A 14,661-nucleotide genomic window follows, 5' to 3' on the forward strand; every position below is an offset into this window, starting at 1 on the left:
GAAAGTTGTTTGCGTCTTTTGCAATGTCTCAAACTGCTGTATTACCAAGCAGCAAAGATAGTAAAATTTATAAACTGTTTTGACTTTTTTGTTGTTAATGTTGATGGGATATTGTTTTGTAATGTTTCTAACACGGAAGCTAATTTATTCAATAGGAATGGCTCACCAGAGCAAAGATAAAGTGACACTTGCACGTCAGACAGAAAAGTTTAATTTGTTGCGAAATCTTTTTAAAGCGGATCAAATTTGTCAACAGTTTAGTGTATATTGGACCAGGACATTTTGACAATTATCTTTCATGAGTGTATTCTTATGCATGTGTGCCTGCGAGCGAGCCTATATATTCAGTACGTCGCGAATGCAAACACGGATTTCTTGTGCAACACTGTCAGAATGTACACAGGCTGGTGGTATAGTACTAAGCCATTAAATAAGGATTTACAAATTAAATCAAAAACTTTTTGAGAAAATGTCGCATAGTTCTATTATCCAATGATAACGCGAGGGAAGGGGTCGGGATGAGCTCATGCCCTAAGGCTTGGGGCTGTCGAGAGGGCCCAGCCTAATTGGTCAGTATTTTTTTCGGGTTTTCTTTTTCTTATGAACAAATATGTCAGAAAAGAATATGTGGTACTATGTCATTATTCTATTATTATGTGATATTATGGCAAATGTGTTATATGTATCCAATATGTACACTATTTCTTACAATATTTGTTTATAAATCCATTATAATAGCAAAAACATATATTTTTATCATATAGAAATGTCTCATCAAAGCGTTACAATGCTCACAATAAAACATATTTTATTCTTGAATGCAATGATCATGGACTTCTATAGGGATATAGTTCTTGTACAGGTCCATGGTGTACCGACCGAAATAGTAAAACTACGGACATATAATCTCTGGACTGCTTACGGACAAATTTTCTCTAGAACAAGACCAAGGTACAAATTCGTTCCTGGTTTAACCGCAAACTTCTTTGATCTCTGTACGTCTGTGCACAAACTAAATACCTATATACGTCCGTGGTCTGTGCATGTAACTATCCACATCAAGAAGAACAGTGTACCGCACAAACTCTCATCCTGACGGAGGTACAAAAGCTCAAGCTTCATGGTCTGCTGCACACACTTCTGTGGAGTCTGTGGTCTGTTCTGTTTTCAATTCATTGGCTTTAAGTCTTAGGAAGTGAAGGTCGAGGACTTGCCAAAAAAGAAAGAAAAATCTAACTAAGTAAAAAATTTATTGGAACTCATTTTAAGAATTTTATCGTGGTTCTGGATGTTAAACTGTTAATTGGTTCGCCGAAACTTGACAGTCTACAACTTCGCGAAACACCGAGATTATAGAAACATGTTCGCGAAGTCTCGGCAGACAGTAGTCCAACGTCCGTGATAAAACATTTTGCACGAAGCACGCACGTATATCTTTGGACCGTTGGCTGCCCACGGAAACCGACTAAGCCTCTGAGAGATACACACACCGATAACTTGGGTCCATGGTGTGACCACGAACTTATATCCCCTGGACAGCTGGCAGACGATTTTTTTTTTTTCCCACTTAACTGCTAGAACGAGGCTCCAGACCACAAAATTTCCGGTTTTTTCACATTTCAGATTAACTACTTAAAAGAGGCAAGAAACGACATAGCTTCCGGTTTATTCACATTCTTTGTTACGGCTCGCCGAGACTAACAGCAGATCACTTCACAAGAGGCCATGAGTGAATCTCGGCATACAGACATCAGTCCATAAATACACGTCCATGGTGTGACCGTGGAACGAAGAAAAGCGACTCAAAAGGGGAGATCAATCTATCGCTATATTCCATTAATCTCCCATACCATGAATTTGTCGGCTGCTCAAGCGCTGAACTTTAAGTTCCCCCTTTAAAAAAAAAAAGAAAGAAAGAAAGAAAAGTAAAAGTAAAATATTGCGTTACCGCATTAGTTGTTTGGTATGCTTGCCAGTTTGATGTTCCGGTCGATGTTCACATTTGCAGCTCCTGACACTGCGTAGTTCGTGAACGGTACAGAAGACACCGGAGAAGACTAAAGTATGCTGTTTCAGTAGAATTTCTAATACTATTATAAGTCGTAATAATACTAGTATTGACATATAGAAAAATATAGACAGTAGCTATATGAATTTAAAAAACGCATATAAGTGTATTACTGAAGTTGTTGTATACTTCACTCATTTAGTTATAGGGCTGTAATGGAGACGAAATCTGGAAAATACATGCAGCCTCTTCTCCTTACCGTCACATGCGATGGGCTTAAAGATGAAGATAAAATTCAGGTTCTTATAAAGAAGACAGAAAGTTTTTTTCTAAAAAACTCAACTAATAATTATCTAAGACGTTTATTCTCATGAAAAGGATCAGCCAAGAATTTATAGTTCAATTGTCAAAACAACTGCGAAGTTCCAGTATAAAAAAAAAAACATTTAAAATGGTTTCATTTTAGCTTCTCAAAAATCAGAAAAAGAAATAGTTATTTTACCTCAGTGAGAATTTTAAAGTTGTTTCCCGTCATTTGATGACCTGCATGTACTTTTTTAATAGCTGTAATTACCTTATATATAGATCACATTTCAGCATCTTATATACTTCGAAGGTCTTAAAAAGAATTTATATAAATATGAAGCTGTAAGAAAAAAAAAAAACAGTATCGAAAATATAGGGGAAAGTGTTTTACAATTTTGTTGATTAAACTGTGGACAGGAACAGCAATATTTTTGTGAAGAATGGTGGGCCGTGTGGTTGTCTATAATGGAGAAGGTGCCTGCGAAAAAAGCTTCAACTTGCTGAAGAAGTCATTGGAAAACTGTTTATGTCCAGAAGCTCATCCAGTTAGCTGCATCACACCTGAAGATATCAAGAAAGGTTAATTTTCTAGATATCATCATCATTGCTTCATGTCATATCTAATTGCAGTACCACATACCTTTGCATACTATTCGTCAGCAGGTATTCACATTTTTATTATTTCCAAGTCCTAAGTCATTAGTCCAATGTGTACACATACACATATGTATGCATGCATGAGTGTACATGTTTGCTTGTGTGCATTTGTTTATCTGCAGCACTTTGTCTTCTCGTGTTTGCATTGCAGTCAATTTAACGCCATTAAACCCCTGCTTTTCTCTATATACATAAACGATTCTCCTCTCATATATCCCAATCTTGTGAAATGTTTGCAGACAACACCGCAATACACGCACACTACCAACAGATTGAGCCACTTGCTTCCATCCTACAGCTGAGCGCTGATGAGCTTCAGGCTTGGACCGATTCAAATCACATGTCCCTCAACCCCCCAAAAATTGAAGTCATGCTTCTAACAACCAAACAGAAAAGACAAAACCTAGCCACCCCATTTCCTAGTATCCAAATCGGTGCTCAATCAATAATGGAAGTAAAGTTCCACAAACTCATGGGTGTTACCATTGACAATAACTTATCGTGGTCCCAACACATCTCAACCACAAGTGAAAACATCTCCAAGCTGTCAAGAATAAAACATTTCCTTGACACTCACACAAGAAAACTCTTCTATATCACCCACATCCAGTCAGTCATTAAATATGCCTCCACCCTTTGGGACTCCGCTAGTGGAGCTTCCATGAAACCTCTAGCAAGTGTTCAGAGGCGAGCAATCAAAGCCGTTTTGCTAAAACCGAAATTAGACCCGAATGACTTCACCTCTCTAGGCGTCCTTCCTCTAAAAAACAGACTTAAATTTAACAAATGCATTTTCATGTATAAAATACTGATGGGCAAATTATCGCCAAGACTCTCTCTCCTATTTTCCTCTAATAACTCTAGAACCTTCCCAAAACTGAATATCCCCTTTCTTGACTAGACCTCTTCAAATCAAGTCTGAAATTCTCAGGAAGCATGCTATGGAACAGCCTCCCTCTCCATCTCAAGCAATTGCACTCCCTGAACTGCTTTCGACGCCATCTGTCTAAACACTTTCAAGACATATAGATGAGGCCTCTAGAGATTCCTCCCAACTCCAGGTGACCTTGTAAATTATCTTCTTAACCATCAACTTAATTGTACATATCCACCCTTCTTTATGTTTACTACAATTTTTTTCTATCATGCTTAATTACTTCATTTGTATAGTTAATTTTCTTCCCTGTAAAGGCCGAGGGCTAAATGGAAAAAAGCGTCAGTTGCTTATTTTACCCCTCGTAAATAAAGAATTGTTATTGCAATTGTAAATCATATCCAAAAGCATCTTTTCTCACAGACTTTGATTTAGGCATTAACTTTTCTTTGATGTGGCAGGTTGAGAATTATCAATGTTCGTTGTGATTATTAATAATAATAAATGTGCTATTATGGTGCTGAATCCTGCTTATATAGGAGCATGTACTGAGTACTTAATACAAAAGTTCAATTGATCTGTAGCACTTTAGGAAACAGAAAGTTAAACAATGAAGATATACAAAAGACAAGACCCAAAACTAAAAAAAAAGCCCCCAATAAAAGATATCAGTAGGAAGATTTATCAAGAAATGTATGAAAGGTATAGAGAGAGGAAGAACAGGTTATAATTACAAGTCAGTGTACAAATAGAATAATACTGACAGAACATTTAATTGAAAGAATGCATGCCACCTGTTGTATGCCACCTTGATGTTGAACGGATTTAGTAATTCAGTGTGTCAGCTTTTTTAACATAATTTTCATGCTCTCTGTATTTTTTTGGCAAATTACAAATTGATATCAAATCTGTAGCCTAGAAATAAATGTAATAAATCATTTATAACAACATTATAATAATTTATATAGCACAATGTCTCATCCAATAAGCAAGCTCATTGCACTGAAATGGATCCACAAAAATGTAGAACAAAGAACAGTGTGAAGACTCGCTGTGTTCTAACAGTAAAGGGAAATCCCTATAGTATAAATCATGGATTTCAAAGCAGTTATATTGAAGTTTTGTTTGGCAAATTTTAGGCTTTCATAATTACATTTTTTTAGACATTTTTTAATAAATAATCATGCAAATTTAACAATTTTTGACCACCGATTCTACATAGTTGTTATTGTGCACCCTTGTTGAAATTTATTTCCTCCAGGTGGTTTGAGTCATGACTGTGCTGCTGTGGTATTTGGTGGTGGTTATGACAAAGGCTTCATCCATGCCCTTGGATCTGAAGGAATACAAGAAATCCGTAGCTTTGTGTTGGGTGGTGGAAAGTACTTTGGATTTTGTGCAGGTTTGATTTTTTCAACTTTTTCATCTATAACACTTTATTAAAGCTTTAAAGTAAAGACTTAGATGAAAAGATCATATGTGTGTTTTCTGCTATTAATATTAAAATCAAGTCATGATTTGTGCATTTGTGATGCTTTTACTTGTTACAGTCCTATACATTTATTATCTCCTAATAGATTTAAAATAAAATTGTTCTCAATACGATTTCCCAGTGAATGGTGACAAAAGTATAGGGTGACCTGCATATATCCATGATGCTCATGAAATTACTCATCTGCCCCCTCCAATAAAAACCAACATTGAAAGTGCCATTTTGTTGCATTATTTTTGTAAAGGAAAAGCGGGACTGCATGAAGAACAGTAGAAAATAAAATCTGTTTCTGGAATTGCATGACTTGTACATGAGGGATATTGCATTATCTTATAGGACGGCTTTTCTGTGTTTTTACCTTTACATGAGAGAACAGTTGTTTGACAAGATCACAAAAACCGATATATATATATAGAGTGTCGCTTACAAATTTTCTTGTTTTCATCATTTTGCTGCATGATTTTTTTTCCAGAGCAAGAAGCTCACATGTGTAGTCTTATTGTTCTATCATCATGATATTTGACCTCTTTGAAGCCCAGAGCTTGTCACCAATTCACCAGACATTGATACAAAAGGATGACACCACATTGTTCAAAAAAAAAAGCCTCTCTCATTACCCCTTCTCTGTTTCCAATATTTGTATGAGAACAAATGCTGAATATGAATTATAAATAAGAAATGGTGAGGATAACTAAAATTTAAACTTGAAACTGTTATGTATGGATTATAGCCTTTTATTCCTGCTATGGCTACGAAATTTGTAGTTTTGTGGCATTTTATTAAAATCTTAAATCTGTTCAAATAGGAGGCTATTTTGGCTGTGACTACATTGAATTTGACAAGGGAGGTCCCCTGGAGGTCTGTGGGAAAAGAGATCTTTGTTTTTATCCAGGTGAATTTATTGAACACATTTGTTTGTCTTGAGAACTAGAACTGGGCCATCCGTAAACGGAAATCTTGTTTAAAGCCTTATTATTTACAATATGTTTTTAAGACTGGCTAAGAAAAAGCTCAGAAAATCTTATGTAAAGATTATGATAGCTAACTCATTGGGACAATTCAAATAGACATATATATGGAATAAATTCATGTTTCAGGAAAGTGCATTGGCCCTGTGGTTCCTCATTTTGAGTATGACACACACAGAGGGGCTGATGCTGTGCCTATCAGAGTCCATGATATTCCACAACTCACCAGTGGTTTTACATGCAAGTTGTATGTTAATGGTGGAGGAAAGTTCATGCCCTATCATGATTCGTCTGGATGCAAAATAGACATTATTGCATCCTATTGCAATTTACCAAACCAGCCAGCAGCGATTATAAAATCAGAGATTGGTGCAAAAGGTGGCCGTGCAATTTTGACTGGCTGTCACCCTGAGTTTTGTGCGTTTGAACTTGATTCTTCTGACTCTTATTTACAGAGGATTTTGGATGACTTAAAACAAAATGAAACATCTCGAAAATTAGTTTTCCGAGTCTTGCTGAAGCTGGCCAGTTTAAAATTAAGGAGCAGCCATTTATAACCAGTTCCAATAACAAAGATATAAACACAGAAGCAAAGTATCTTACTTTACTTTTCAGTATGCTGGATTATTTAGTGTGTTTGCATATCTCTTCCTGGGTAGAGGGTTGTTATTACAGATTGTACGCAATGTTTTGAAGCATAAATACTTTTAGTTTGTTATAAAACAAAATACTGAAGAATCAGGATGAGTTTTTTGTTCTAGGAAATTTGTGGAACATTTTTTAAATTTTAAATTGTGACATCAAATGTAATTTTGTCATTTCAATCTTCTTTTACCCATATTGAAGGAAAGAAATGAATTTTGATTGAATTATGTTTATCAGTTCATGAAATACATTTATTAGTTTCCATATGTGCCCATGATGACTAGCAGAATGAAAATGTGGAATTTGCTTATTAGAATTTCGGCAGAGTTGTGGATATTATTTTAAAGGAACGAATCAGCTAATGTTGACGGACTGAGTGTGTACTGATGGCCCTGTTCAAGACAATTTTTCAACCATGCCGCCAAGACAGTGCCTTAGTGAAATTGACCCAGAGCAAGTGGTTGGGTGGCTCCAGGAGGGCGTAAGGTTATGAGACTTTGGTTGCTTATTTAGTTTCCCACAGTTTTAGTTTGGTGTGTTTGTTAGGTTTAATCACCATTATGTATGTGATTATACATCCGCTGGAATTAAACCTCTCGAAGACCTAAAAAATTGTTTTAATCGGGGTGTACTAAACATTCATATTAGTAAAAGTTTTTTCAGAAAATAAAACAATCTGAAACAATCAACTAGGAGTCAAATCTTCCTTTTAATTGTTCTAACAAAGCGTTACGCGATTCAATCATGTTTTGTAATTATAATAAAGAGACATGTATTCTTCACGAACGATTTCTTAAAGTGGTACATGTACTACTAAATATTGTTCTAGATTCGTTTGTATGCAAGTCGTAAGGAAGAGTAAGGCACTTTAGTGTTCAAACACAATATCAAAAAATTAATTACATTGTACATCTCAACGCTCTTATTTTTTTAAGCGAACTGTAGCGAACAGTACATTCTTACCCATAACACGAACGATATTTTGCACATTATTTTTGTAAGCTGTTTTTTGTTTCCTCTCTCAGGTTTTATTGCATTTTTGACAATGGCTTTTTGTTGTTGTTTATTATACAATACATACAAAACAAAATACTGAAGCAGGAAAAACAAAATAGACGTCCTGGCAATGTACACTAAATCTTTCATCAGCCTCTCATCATATCCTAAGCAGAAAGAAGCAGCGAACCACAGAAGTGACTGTCCGTTCTGGTTTAGAGTGGAACTAGAATATACCCTTACAGAACACCCTGCACCAAGTACACCCAACATGACTGGCATGAGCTGCATGATAACAGCCGCTTGTATTCATGCCCAGCGCTGCAGACCATTTTACGACAGGTCATTCTTCCAGGACGACAGCGAAAACTAAAGTCTTTGCAGCACAGTCAACCGCATGTTTAACCAACATGTTCATCGGGTCTTGATCCTCCCAAGCACCTGTAAGACAAGCTGGGCCGCCGACTGCCAGATAACCATGCATCCTTCGCCAGATGACCTCTACTAGATGTTCCCCTTTCTTTCGCACGAGTGGCAGTGATCTCCCAAATTACCCTGAGTACACTGATTAAGTCCATAAGACAACGATGCCTCGAATGCATTTAGGCCAATAGCTAGCGTATATGCTGCTGACTTTGTTTTGTCTATGCTGTACCTGTTCTGATTGGAGGAAATGGGGATTATTCTCCATCAGGGCACCAAATTTCCCACTGAAATGCTTTTGCAATAAATTCTGTTATTCTTTTGATCGATGAAAAAAGTAAGTTTCTTCTTCATTGCTATTAACTATTGGGCAGAAAGCTACAAACTATCTTGCAAATGGTCTTGCAAGTGTTTTGATGAGTAAATATTTCAGTTTGTCTCGATCTTAAACAAGCGAATAATAACATAGCCACGATTGCCTACCAGGTATAGTTGTATACTGTTCATGGAACTAGAAGAATATACGAACTCATGTATAATTCTTCTTGGTGCTTAGTAACATAGTAGACCATAGTAACAGCCTTTTTAAAAAATCATCTACCGCATCCAATATTATCAAGTGCGCACACACACCGCCCAAAAAATGCCTGATTTATGTGGCTATGTGTAAAAAGTGTGTGTGTGTGTGTGTGTGCGCGCGCGCGCGGCCATAATTAAGTAGAAGACACTACATGTAGTTGGAATGAATTCTCATTGACTCCGGTGGCGCAACATTTACCGCTTGTCCACAATTCAGTGTCCTGTCCTGGGTTTAGCTTTCTCGAGCACGCCGTTCGCTTCCTGTGTATGGCACATGTTTGTTACTTTGCCGCAATCTTTAATTGACTTTGTTGGTTAATAAAGTTGCATGGTAATATAACCTTCGCTGGTTCGGCGCGAAACACTTCTCCCCACCCCTCCATTACCGGTGGCGCAACGGTCAGAGCCTGTCACCAATACAGTGAGGGGTTGGCTAACCTGGGTTCAGCTCACGTCTTGGGCACGCTGTTCTTTCTCTGCATGTGACATCTGTTTACAGGGCTGGTTGCCTTTTCGTGATACATTCTTGTATATAGTTGCTAGATAATTGCCCTTGTGGATGAATAAAGTTGTATTGAATTGAATTGAATTGAAAATAGATCGGCGTAAAACCCTAACCCCTACTCCTTCAGTCCACCACTGTCAAAGAAGCCTACCATCTTTACCTACTTTAGTCGACAATTCTTTATCCAAATAATTTTTTTATTTGCTCATTTCTTCACTAGCTGCTTCCTTTCCTTAATTCATCGCCATGAGTCCTTTATGTCTTCCAGAATTTGTGTTCTTTCTTTCTTTAAATTGTGACCTGTATGAATCGAGTGGGAAAAGCAAACACCAACATCGCCCCAGTTTTATTTGATCTTTTTAAATTGTTTTGACATGTAGGAGATAAGATCGTCTCATACCTCTGATTCATCTTTGTTTTTATTCCACGTCAGATCCCTCGTAAAGTCCCACATATCTCAGCTTTCATGGGAGAATTCCAGCGAGAGACCTTGCCCGAATCCAGCAGTCTCACACAAATTTGAAGCCATTTCCGACTTCCTTCTATTACTCTCCATCCCACTTAGTATGCTTTTATAAAATACTTTCTTCAAGGGAGGCCTGTCAGACGTGTTCAGTGTCCTTAAAGTTGAGCTGTCTATCGGTTGCACTGTCTTTGTGCCTCCGATGCCGACCATAACGATATATTTCCGCTGACCACGAGTTACTCATTAATTTCGCTCCCTCCCACATACAGCCGCCAGCATCCCCCATATCCAGCACATCGCAGTTGATAAACACGGCGTGCGATCTAACCCCCTGCCATCAGCACCCACTCAACGCGCACTGCGTTGCATTACTGCTACATCCTTACTTTTTTTTTTTTTATCTGTACAGTTAATGGCATGCCGACTATTTATATTTTGATAGAAATTATGGGATAATGTTACATAAGAATCGATTTAAATGGATCATGGCAGTCTGTTACATAGTTCATCACAGAACTATTTTCTAGGAACTAGCTTTTCTTGTCTGCTGAAACAGCAAAATAAAACGATTTCGCAAAAAAAGAAAAAAAATTCCGATATTTCCATTAATGGCCATTGTTGTCGTAGTAATCAAGTTGTACTCTTAGTTATTGGCCTTCTCAGTTACGTTCTAAGAAAATTAGAAAATATCCCCTCTCCCCGGGTGTCACAGCAGCCATCTAGCTATCTTACATTTTTTTTGGTGTGTGTGTGTGTGTGTGGGGGGGGGGGGGTGTTAGGGGCGGGGGCTGAGAAAATACATTTCAATAAATATCTTTAGTTGTGAAATTTTTCCATGCAATACAAATTATGTAATGATTGTTACTCTACTTTGCAGCATTTTAAAGCTACCTTTCTGCATTCTTTTCTACTTTACATAAAGTTATTTTGTATGTATGTGTGTGACAGAATCGCAATAACGTAGGTTGAACTAAAAATTAAAACGTCTATTCCAAAAAATCATCGGATGAGGCGAACGTGAGTCCAGGTTCAAACATTTATTGTAATGTGTTGTTTAAAAAAAAAAATCTCAGATAAAATAGTTTTTTCCCCTGTAAAATTAGGTCACATCGGGTGAAATTCTCGTTTATTTGGTTAAAAGTTTCTCAAGATGATCAAAATAGGGGAATGGTTCATGGGAGAGCGAATATAGGGTATTTCCTCCAAGTAAAAAGTCACATTTGATTTTCCATTTTGTATGCTTTTAAACTGGTCAAAATTACTTTATTTCAGTAGTTTGCAGTTGACAAAAATGTCCATGCCTTTATCTGTAATTTTATTCCAACACTCAAAAAATAACTTTACAAAATTATTTTAGGTTTAAAAAGAACATATTTTATCTTATTTTTATATCTCCTCCTCGTCATGTTGATTGATAAAGAACGGTTTAGTTTTAAAAAGAACATATTTTATCTTATTCTTATATATCTCCTCCTCATATGTTGATTGATAAAGCACGGTTTATATATATAATCATATTTTAGAAAGAAGTGACGAATTTTTAAAGGAAGAAAAATTTATGTCAAGCTATTTATTTATTTTTTATTTTTTGCCAACAGTTGCAGAAAGATGGTATATTTTGTGCAAATTCATATACTGCATACAAAAAGTAATTTTTTTAAAATTAAAAAGTTGCTGGCTGGCTGGAAAATTTATCGAACAATAGAGGGATAACTGTGACATAAATTGTAAAAAAAAAAAAAAACAGACAGAAAAAAAGTGGACTGCACATGTTACAAAAAATAAGCACCCTACTATACCTTTAAACTACAACCTGAACGTGCTTGTTCGAAGATCTCTGTCTTGTCGCAGGCTTGTTCTCCAAACGAGCGTTTGCAAGTGCTTGCTGATTAACGATTCTGAAAAAAAAGTCCACGCGCTTAAACGTGTTAATATTTTCAGAGACGTTGAGCTTCGAGCCTGGATGGTCTGATATCTTAATCTGAAATGTGCATTCATGTCGTGGCTTTTGAGTTGCAGCATTGCAGCTACCGGGCGCTGCTACAGGCGCGGTACGAGTATGCCGTGCGCTGTTTGCTAGTTTCGATTTTCCGACTCTAGGGGGCGCTTAGTGATGATGATTCACGAATGGCAGAAACATTGTTGCCTCGTCGGTGTGGTGCCGTCGCTTCTGCTGTGGTTTAACCGCAGACTACCATGTTATGTAATTGGTAAAATGGAAGAAAAAAGTTAATCGTGAAAATGAACGCCTTGCCACAGCGTGACTCCGCGTGCAGGCGAGAACTTGTGTCGGCATTGGTGTAGACTGTAGCCTCGCTGTGCGACCGTGGGACTGCATTGGTAAACGAAGCAAGAACGAGGAGTGGGGAAGTGTCGGCTGCTGCTGCTGCTGCTGTGAGTGCAGGGAGTCGAGGAGCCAGCACGAGACTAGAAGGTATGGCTGACGATCAATACTGCTGCCAGCGCATGAGACTGAGGCAGTGATGCCGGCCTCCATTTCTGTGCGACGAACCTCATGTGAAAATGAAACTGTGACGCCTCCAAGGTAGTTGGGGGCTTGGTGTGGAGTGTGACAGAGGAATACCTACAGACAGCACGCAATGTCCCACTCACATAAAGACGAACTCTACGTGGGGCCGTACCGTCTTGAGAAGACGCTGGGAAAAGGCCAGACAGGTAATTCTTAATTCTGCATGATCATGTTGATCTAAATTTGGGTTTGGTATTTCGTGTTCTTCGTTGCTGAGCTTCATTATATGAAGGAAAATTCGTTAACCTGGTACGTGTCGCATTTTTTTAAAAAACATTTGGTAGCAGATATTGATTTTTTTTTACATGAACTGCTCATCGATTAGCCAGAATCGTCAGAACACAACTACATGTATATTCTAATGGCTAATAGTAATACAGTTTCTCAAACAGGAAGGACATCCTTACAATTACTATAATTTTGTTGCTCATTCAAGTGCTGATGACGGGGAATGTTGATCACTTAGTTCGTCGTTTATAGCAAATATTTCCCTGTAGGAGCTATATGCTGCCATGAAGGGTCCAGTATCAGAGTCTGTCAGAACTGCGCATTCTTTGGTTTGTGAAACCATGTCGAGATGGCAAGAACCCAGTATAGATCCACAGTCATTAGCCATTCAGGCAAGCAGGCCAACTTGGAACCGGTCAGCCCACATTGCATTGTCTCAAACATGTTGTTATATCACATAAACATGTCACATATCTATAATGTCAAGTACCTCGGATAATGACCTGATCAGCCACAAAACCCTCGCAGACCACACCAGGGCGTCAGGAGGTACTGAGTGAAGTTTGCCTAAAACAAAAATTCTCACAAGAAATAATCTAGTTTTCAGCCGCTATCAACAGACATAGGTTTTATAGATTTGCAGTAGCAATATTCCATTCCTTCTGATTCTGTTAAATCTTTCATGCAGTTTTGAATTTGATTTTAAATGTTAAAACTAAAATTAGAATATAAAAATAAATATTTCATTTTATGTCTGTGTCCATACCACTTGGTGACAATAAAGATATGTCTCATATAGACAATATCATACTATTTGGGCACCCATGCCCGCCAAGTCAGTTGTTAATAAACTTCCATGTTTGTCCCTAATTTAAAAACTACATATAATAGAAAAAAGTAGATTAAATAATTTGAATACCTGATTTTGAGATGACATTTGAGTGATTATTTGCATTGTCCTATACCAAGAGACTGATGTAAATGTGTAGAATATAGTATTGTTATGAGACAAGAAGTTGTGCCTAGTGAAATGAAGTAATGTTCATTCAAATCTGCTGTTATCTTTCTGCTACCAACCTAATCTTTTTAGGGAGTGAGAAAGAAGTTGTGTGTGCTTATGGGATAATTTGTAAAATTTTGTTCATTTCCTCTCCTTTTTTTTACTTCTAGATGACTAAAAATTCATATGAACTTTTAAAATTATCAGTATCACCAGACGAGATGTTTGTATGGCGGCCATATGTGTTGCTTCCATATATAATAAGTCATCATGTGCTTTTCTTCCAGGGCTTGTAAAACTGGGAGTTCATTGTGTCTCAGGGAAGAGAGTTGCAATAAAAATTGTGAACAGAGAGAAGCTCAGTGAATCAGTTCTCATGAAGGTGAGTACCTTATTGTATTTGTTTTCCTTCTTCATTTCTTCACTTTTTCATTAATTTATGTGTGTGTCCAAAAGCTCTTTGGTAGAAGGGAGGTGGCTAGAGGAAAGGAAACCAGACTTACTATTCATATAGACCAGATATGAGATTTTCTGTGCTTTTGGTGTAAACAAATCTCTGGAGTAAAAAGTCCCCAGTTCAAGGGTTGCTTGAGGCTGCCCACCAGTTCACCTACCCACCCCCATTGCTCCTTAATTATGGGAACCTTCATTTTTAATCCAGATCTGAAATACTTTTTTAAAAATTATTTACTGATTATTTGAGAACACTGCATATCATTTTTAAATTTAAGAACCAATCTGCCTTCCTGAGAAAAGTTTCATACTTTCATAAGTCCATATTAATGACGGTATAAGACCACTTTATAAACCTAGCTTGGTTGTGACAGAAATTACAATGTTAAGAGATGCCATATTGATGGTCAGATTTAACAGTGCCCAATAAAGGGAAAGTTTAGTTAAATACCTAAATAGTCCTACATCAAAGTGGCATTTTGGATGTAGAAGAGGTTTTTTGCTTTCATCTGTGAATGTAAATGTAAACGT

The 14,661-nt window shown here is 37.2% G+C and overlaps 2 protein-coding genes across 15 annotated transcripts in view; both read left to right on the plus strand.

Moving 5' to 3' along the window:
* Positions 1-1,076: 1,076 nt before the first annotated feature.
* On the plus strand, positions 1,077-7,732 carry LOC112560564 (biotin--protein ligase-like). 3 transcript variants are annotated; one of them, XM_025232486.1, is made up of 6 exons: positions 1,077-1,154; positions 2,009-2,062; positions 2,732-2,893; positions 5,107-5,247; positions 6,143-6,229; positions 6,435-7,732. In XM_025232486.1, the coding sequence occupies exons 3-6, from the start codon at positions 2,755-2,757 to the stop codon at positions 6,860-6,862; spliced, it is 795 nt and encodes a 264-aa protein (XP_025088271.1). In that variant the 5' UTR covers positions 1,077-1,154; positions 2,009-2,062; positions 2,732-2,754; the 3' UTR covers positions 6,863-7,732. The 3 variants fall into 3 exon arrangements, with proteins under 3 accessions (XP_025088271.1, XP_025088273.1, XP_025088272.1); XM_025232488.1 differs by lacking the exon at positions 1,077-1,154 and having other exon boundaries at positions 1,665-2,062; positions 6,435-6,722; positions 7,298-7,732; XM_025232487.1 differs by lacking the exons at positions 1,077-1,154; positions 2,009-2,062 and adding an exon at positions 2,081-2,307.
* A 4,086-nt stretch (positions 7,733-11,818) lies between these two features.
* LOC112558478 (serine/threonine-protein kinase BRSK2-like) overlaps positions 11,819-14,661 on the plus strand; it is a 36,850-nt gene continuing 34,007 nt past the window's right edge. For 2 of the 12 annotated variants that reach the window (XR_003098171.1, XM_025228921.1), the window contains exons 1-2: positions 11,847-12,595; positions 13,965-14,059. Coding sequence is in view for 11 of the 12 variants with exons in the window: in XM_025228921.1 (XP_025084706.1) it covers positions 12,520-12,595; positions 13,965-14,059 (171 nt within the window). In the remaining variant the exon portion in view is untranslated. Of the gene's footprint in view, positions 12,596-13,964; positions 14,060-14,661 lie in introns of all 12 variants that reach the window. The other 10 variants (XM_025228930.1, XM_025228928.1, XM_025228924.1 and 7 more) reach the window with 9 other exon arrangements.

Source organism: Pomacea canaliculata, linkage group LG3, assembly GCF_003073045.1.
Source record: "Pomacea canaliculata isolate SZHN2017 linkage group LG3, ASM307304v1, whole genome shotgun sequence".
Classification (NCBI taxonomy): domain Eukaryota; kingdom Metazoa; phylum Mollusca; class Gastropoda; order Architaenioglossa; family Ampullariidae; genus Pomacea; species Pomacea canaliculata.

Excerpts from the sequence above, each read along its gene's own strand:
- LOC112560564 (XM_025232486.1), top strand. The coding sequence starts at position 2,755 with ATGGTGGGCCGTGTGGTTGTCTATAATGGAGAAGGTGCCTGCGAAAAA. Across the intron at positions 2,894-5,106 it reads ACCTGAAGATATCAAGAAAG|GTGGTTTGAGTCATGACTGT; the intron begins GTTAATTTTCTA and ends TATTTCCTCCAG. Across the intron at positions 5,248-6,142 it reads GTACTTTGGATTTTGTGCAG|GAGGCTATTTTGGCTGTGAC; the intron begins GTTTGATTTTTT and ends CTGTTCAAATAG.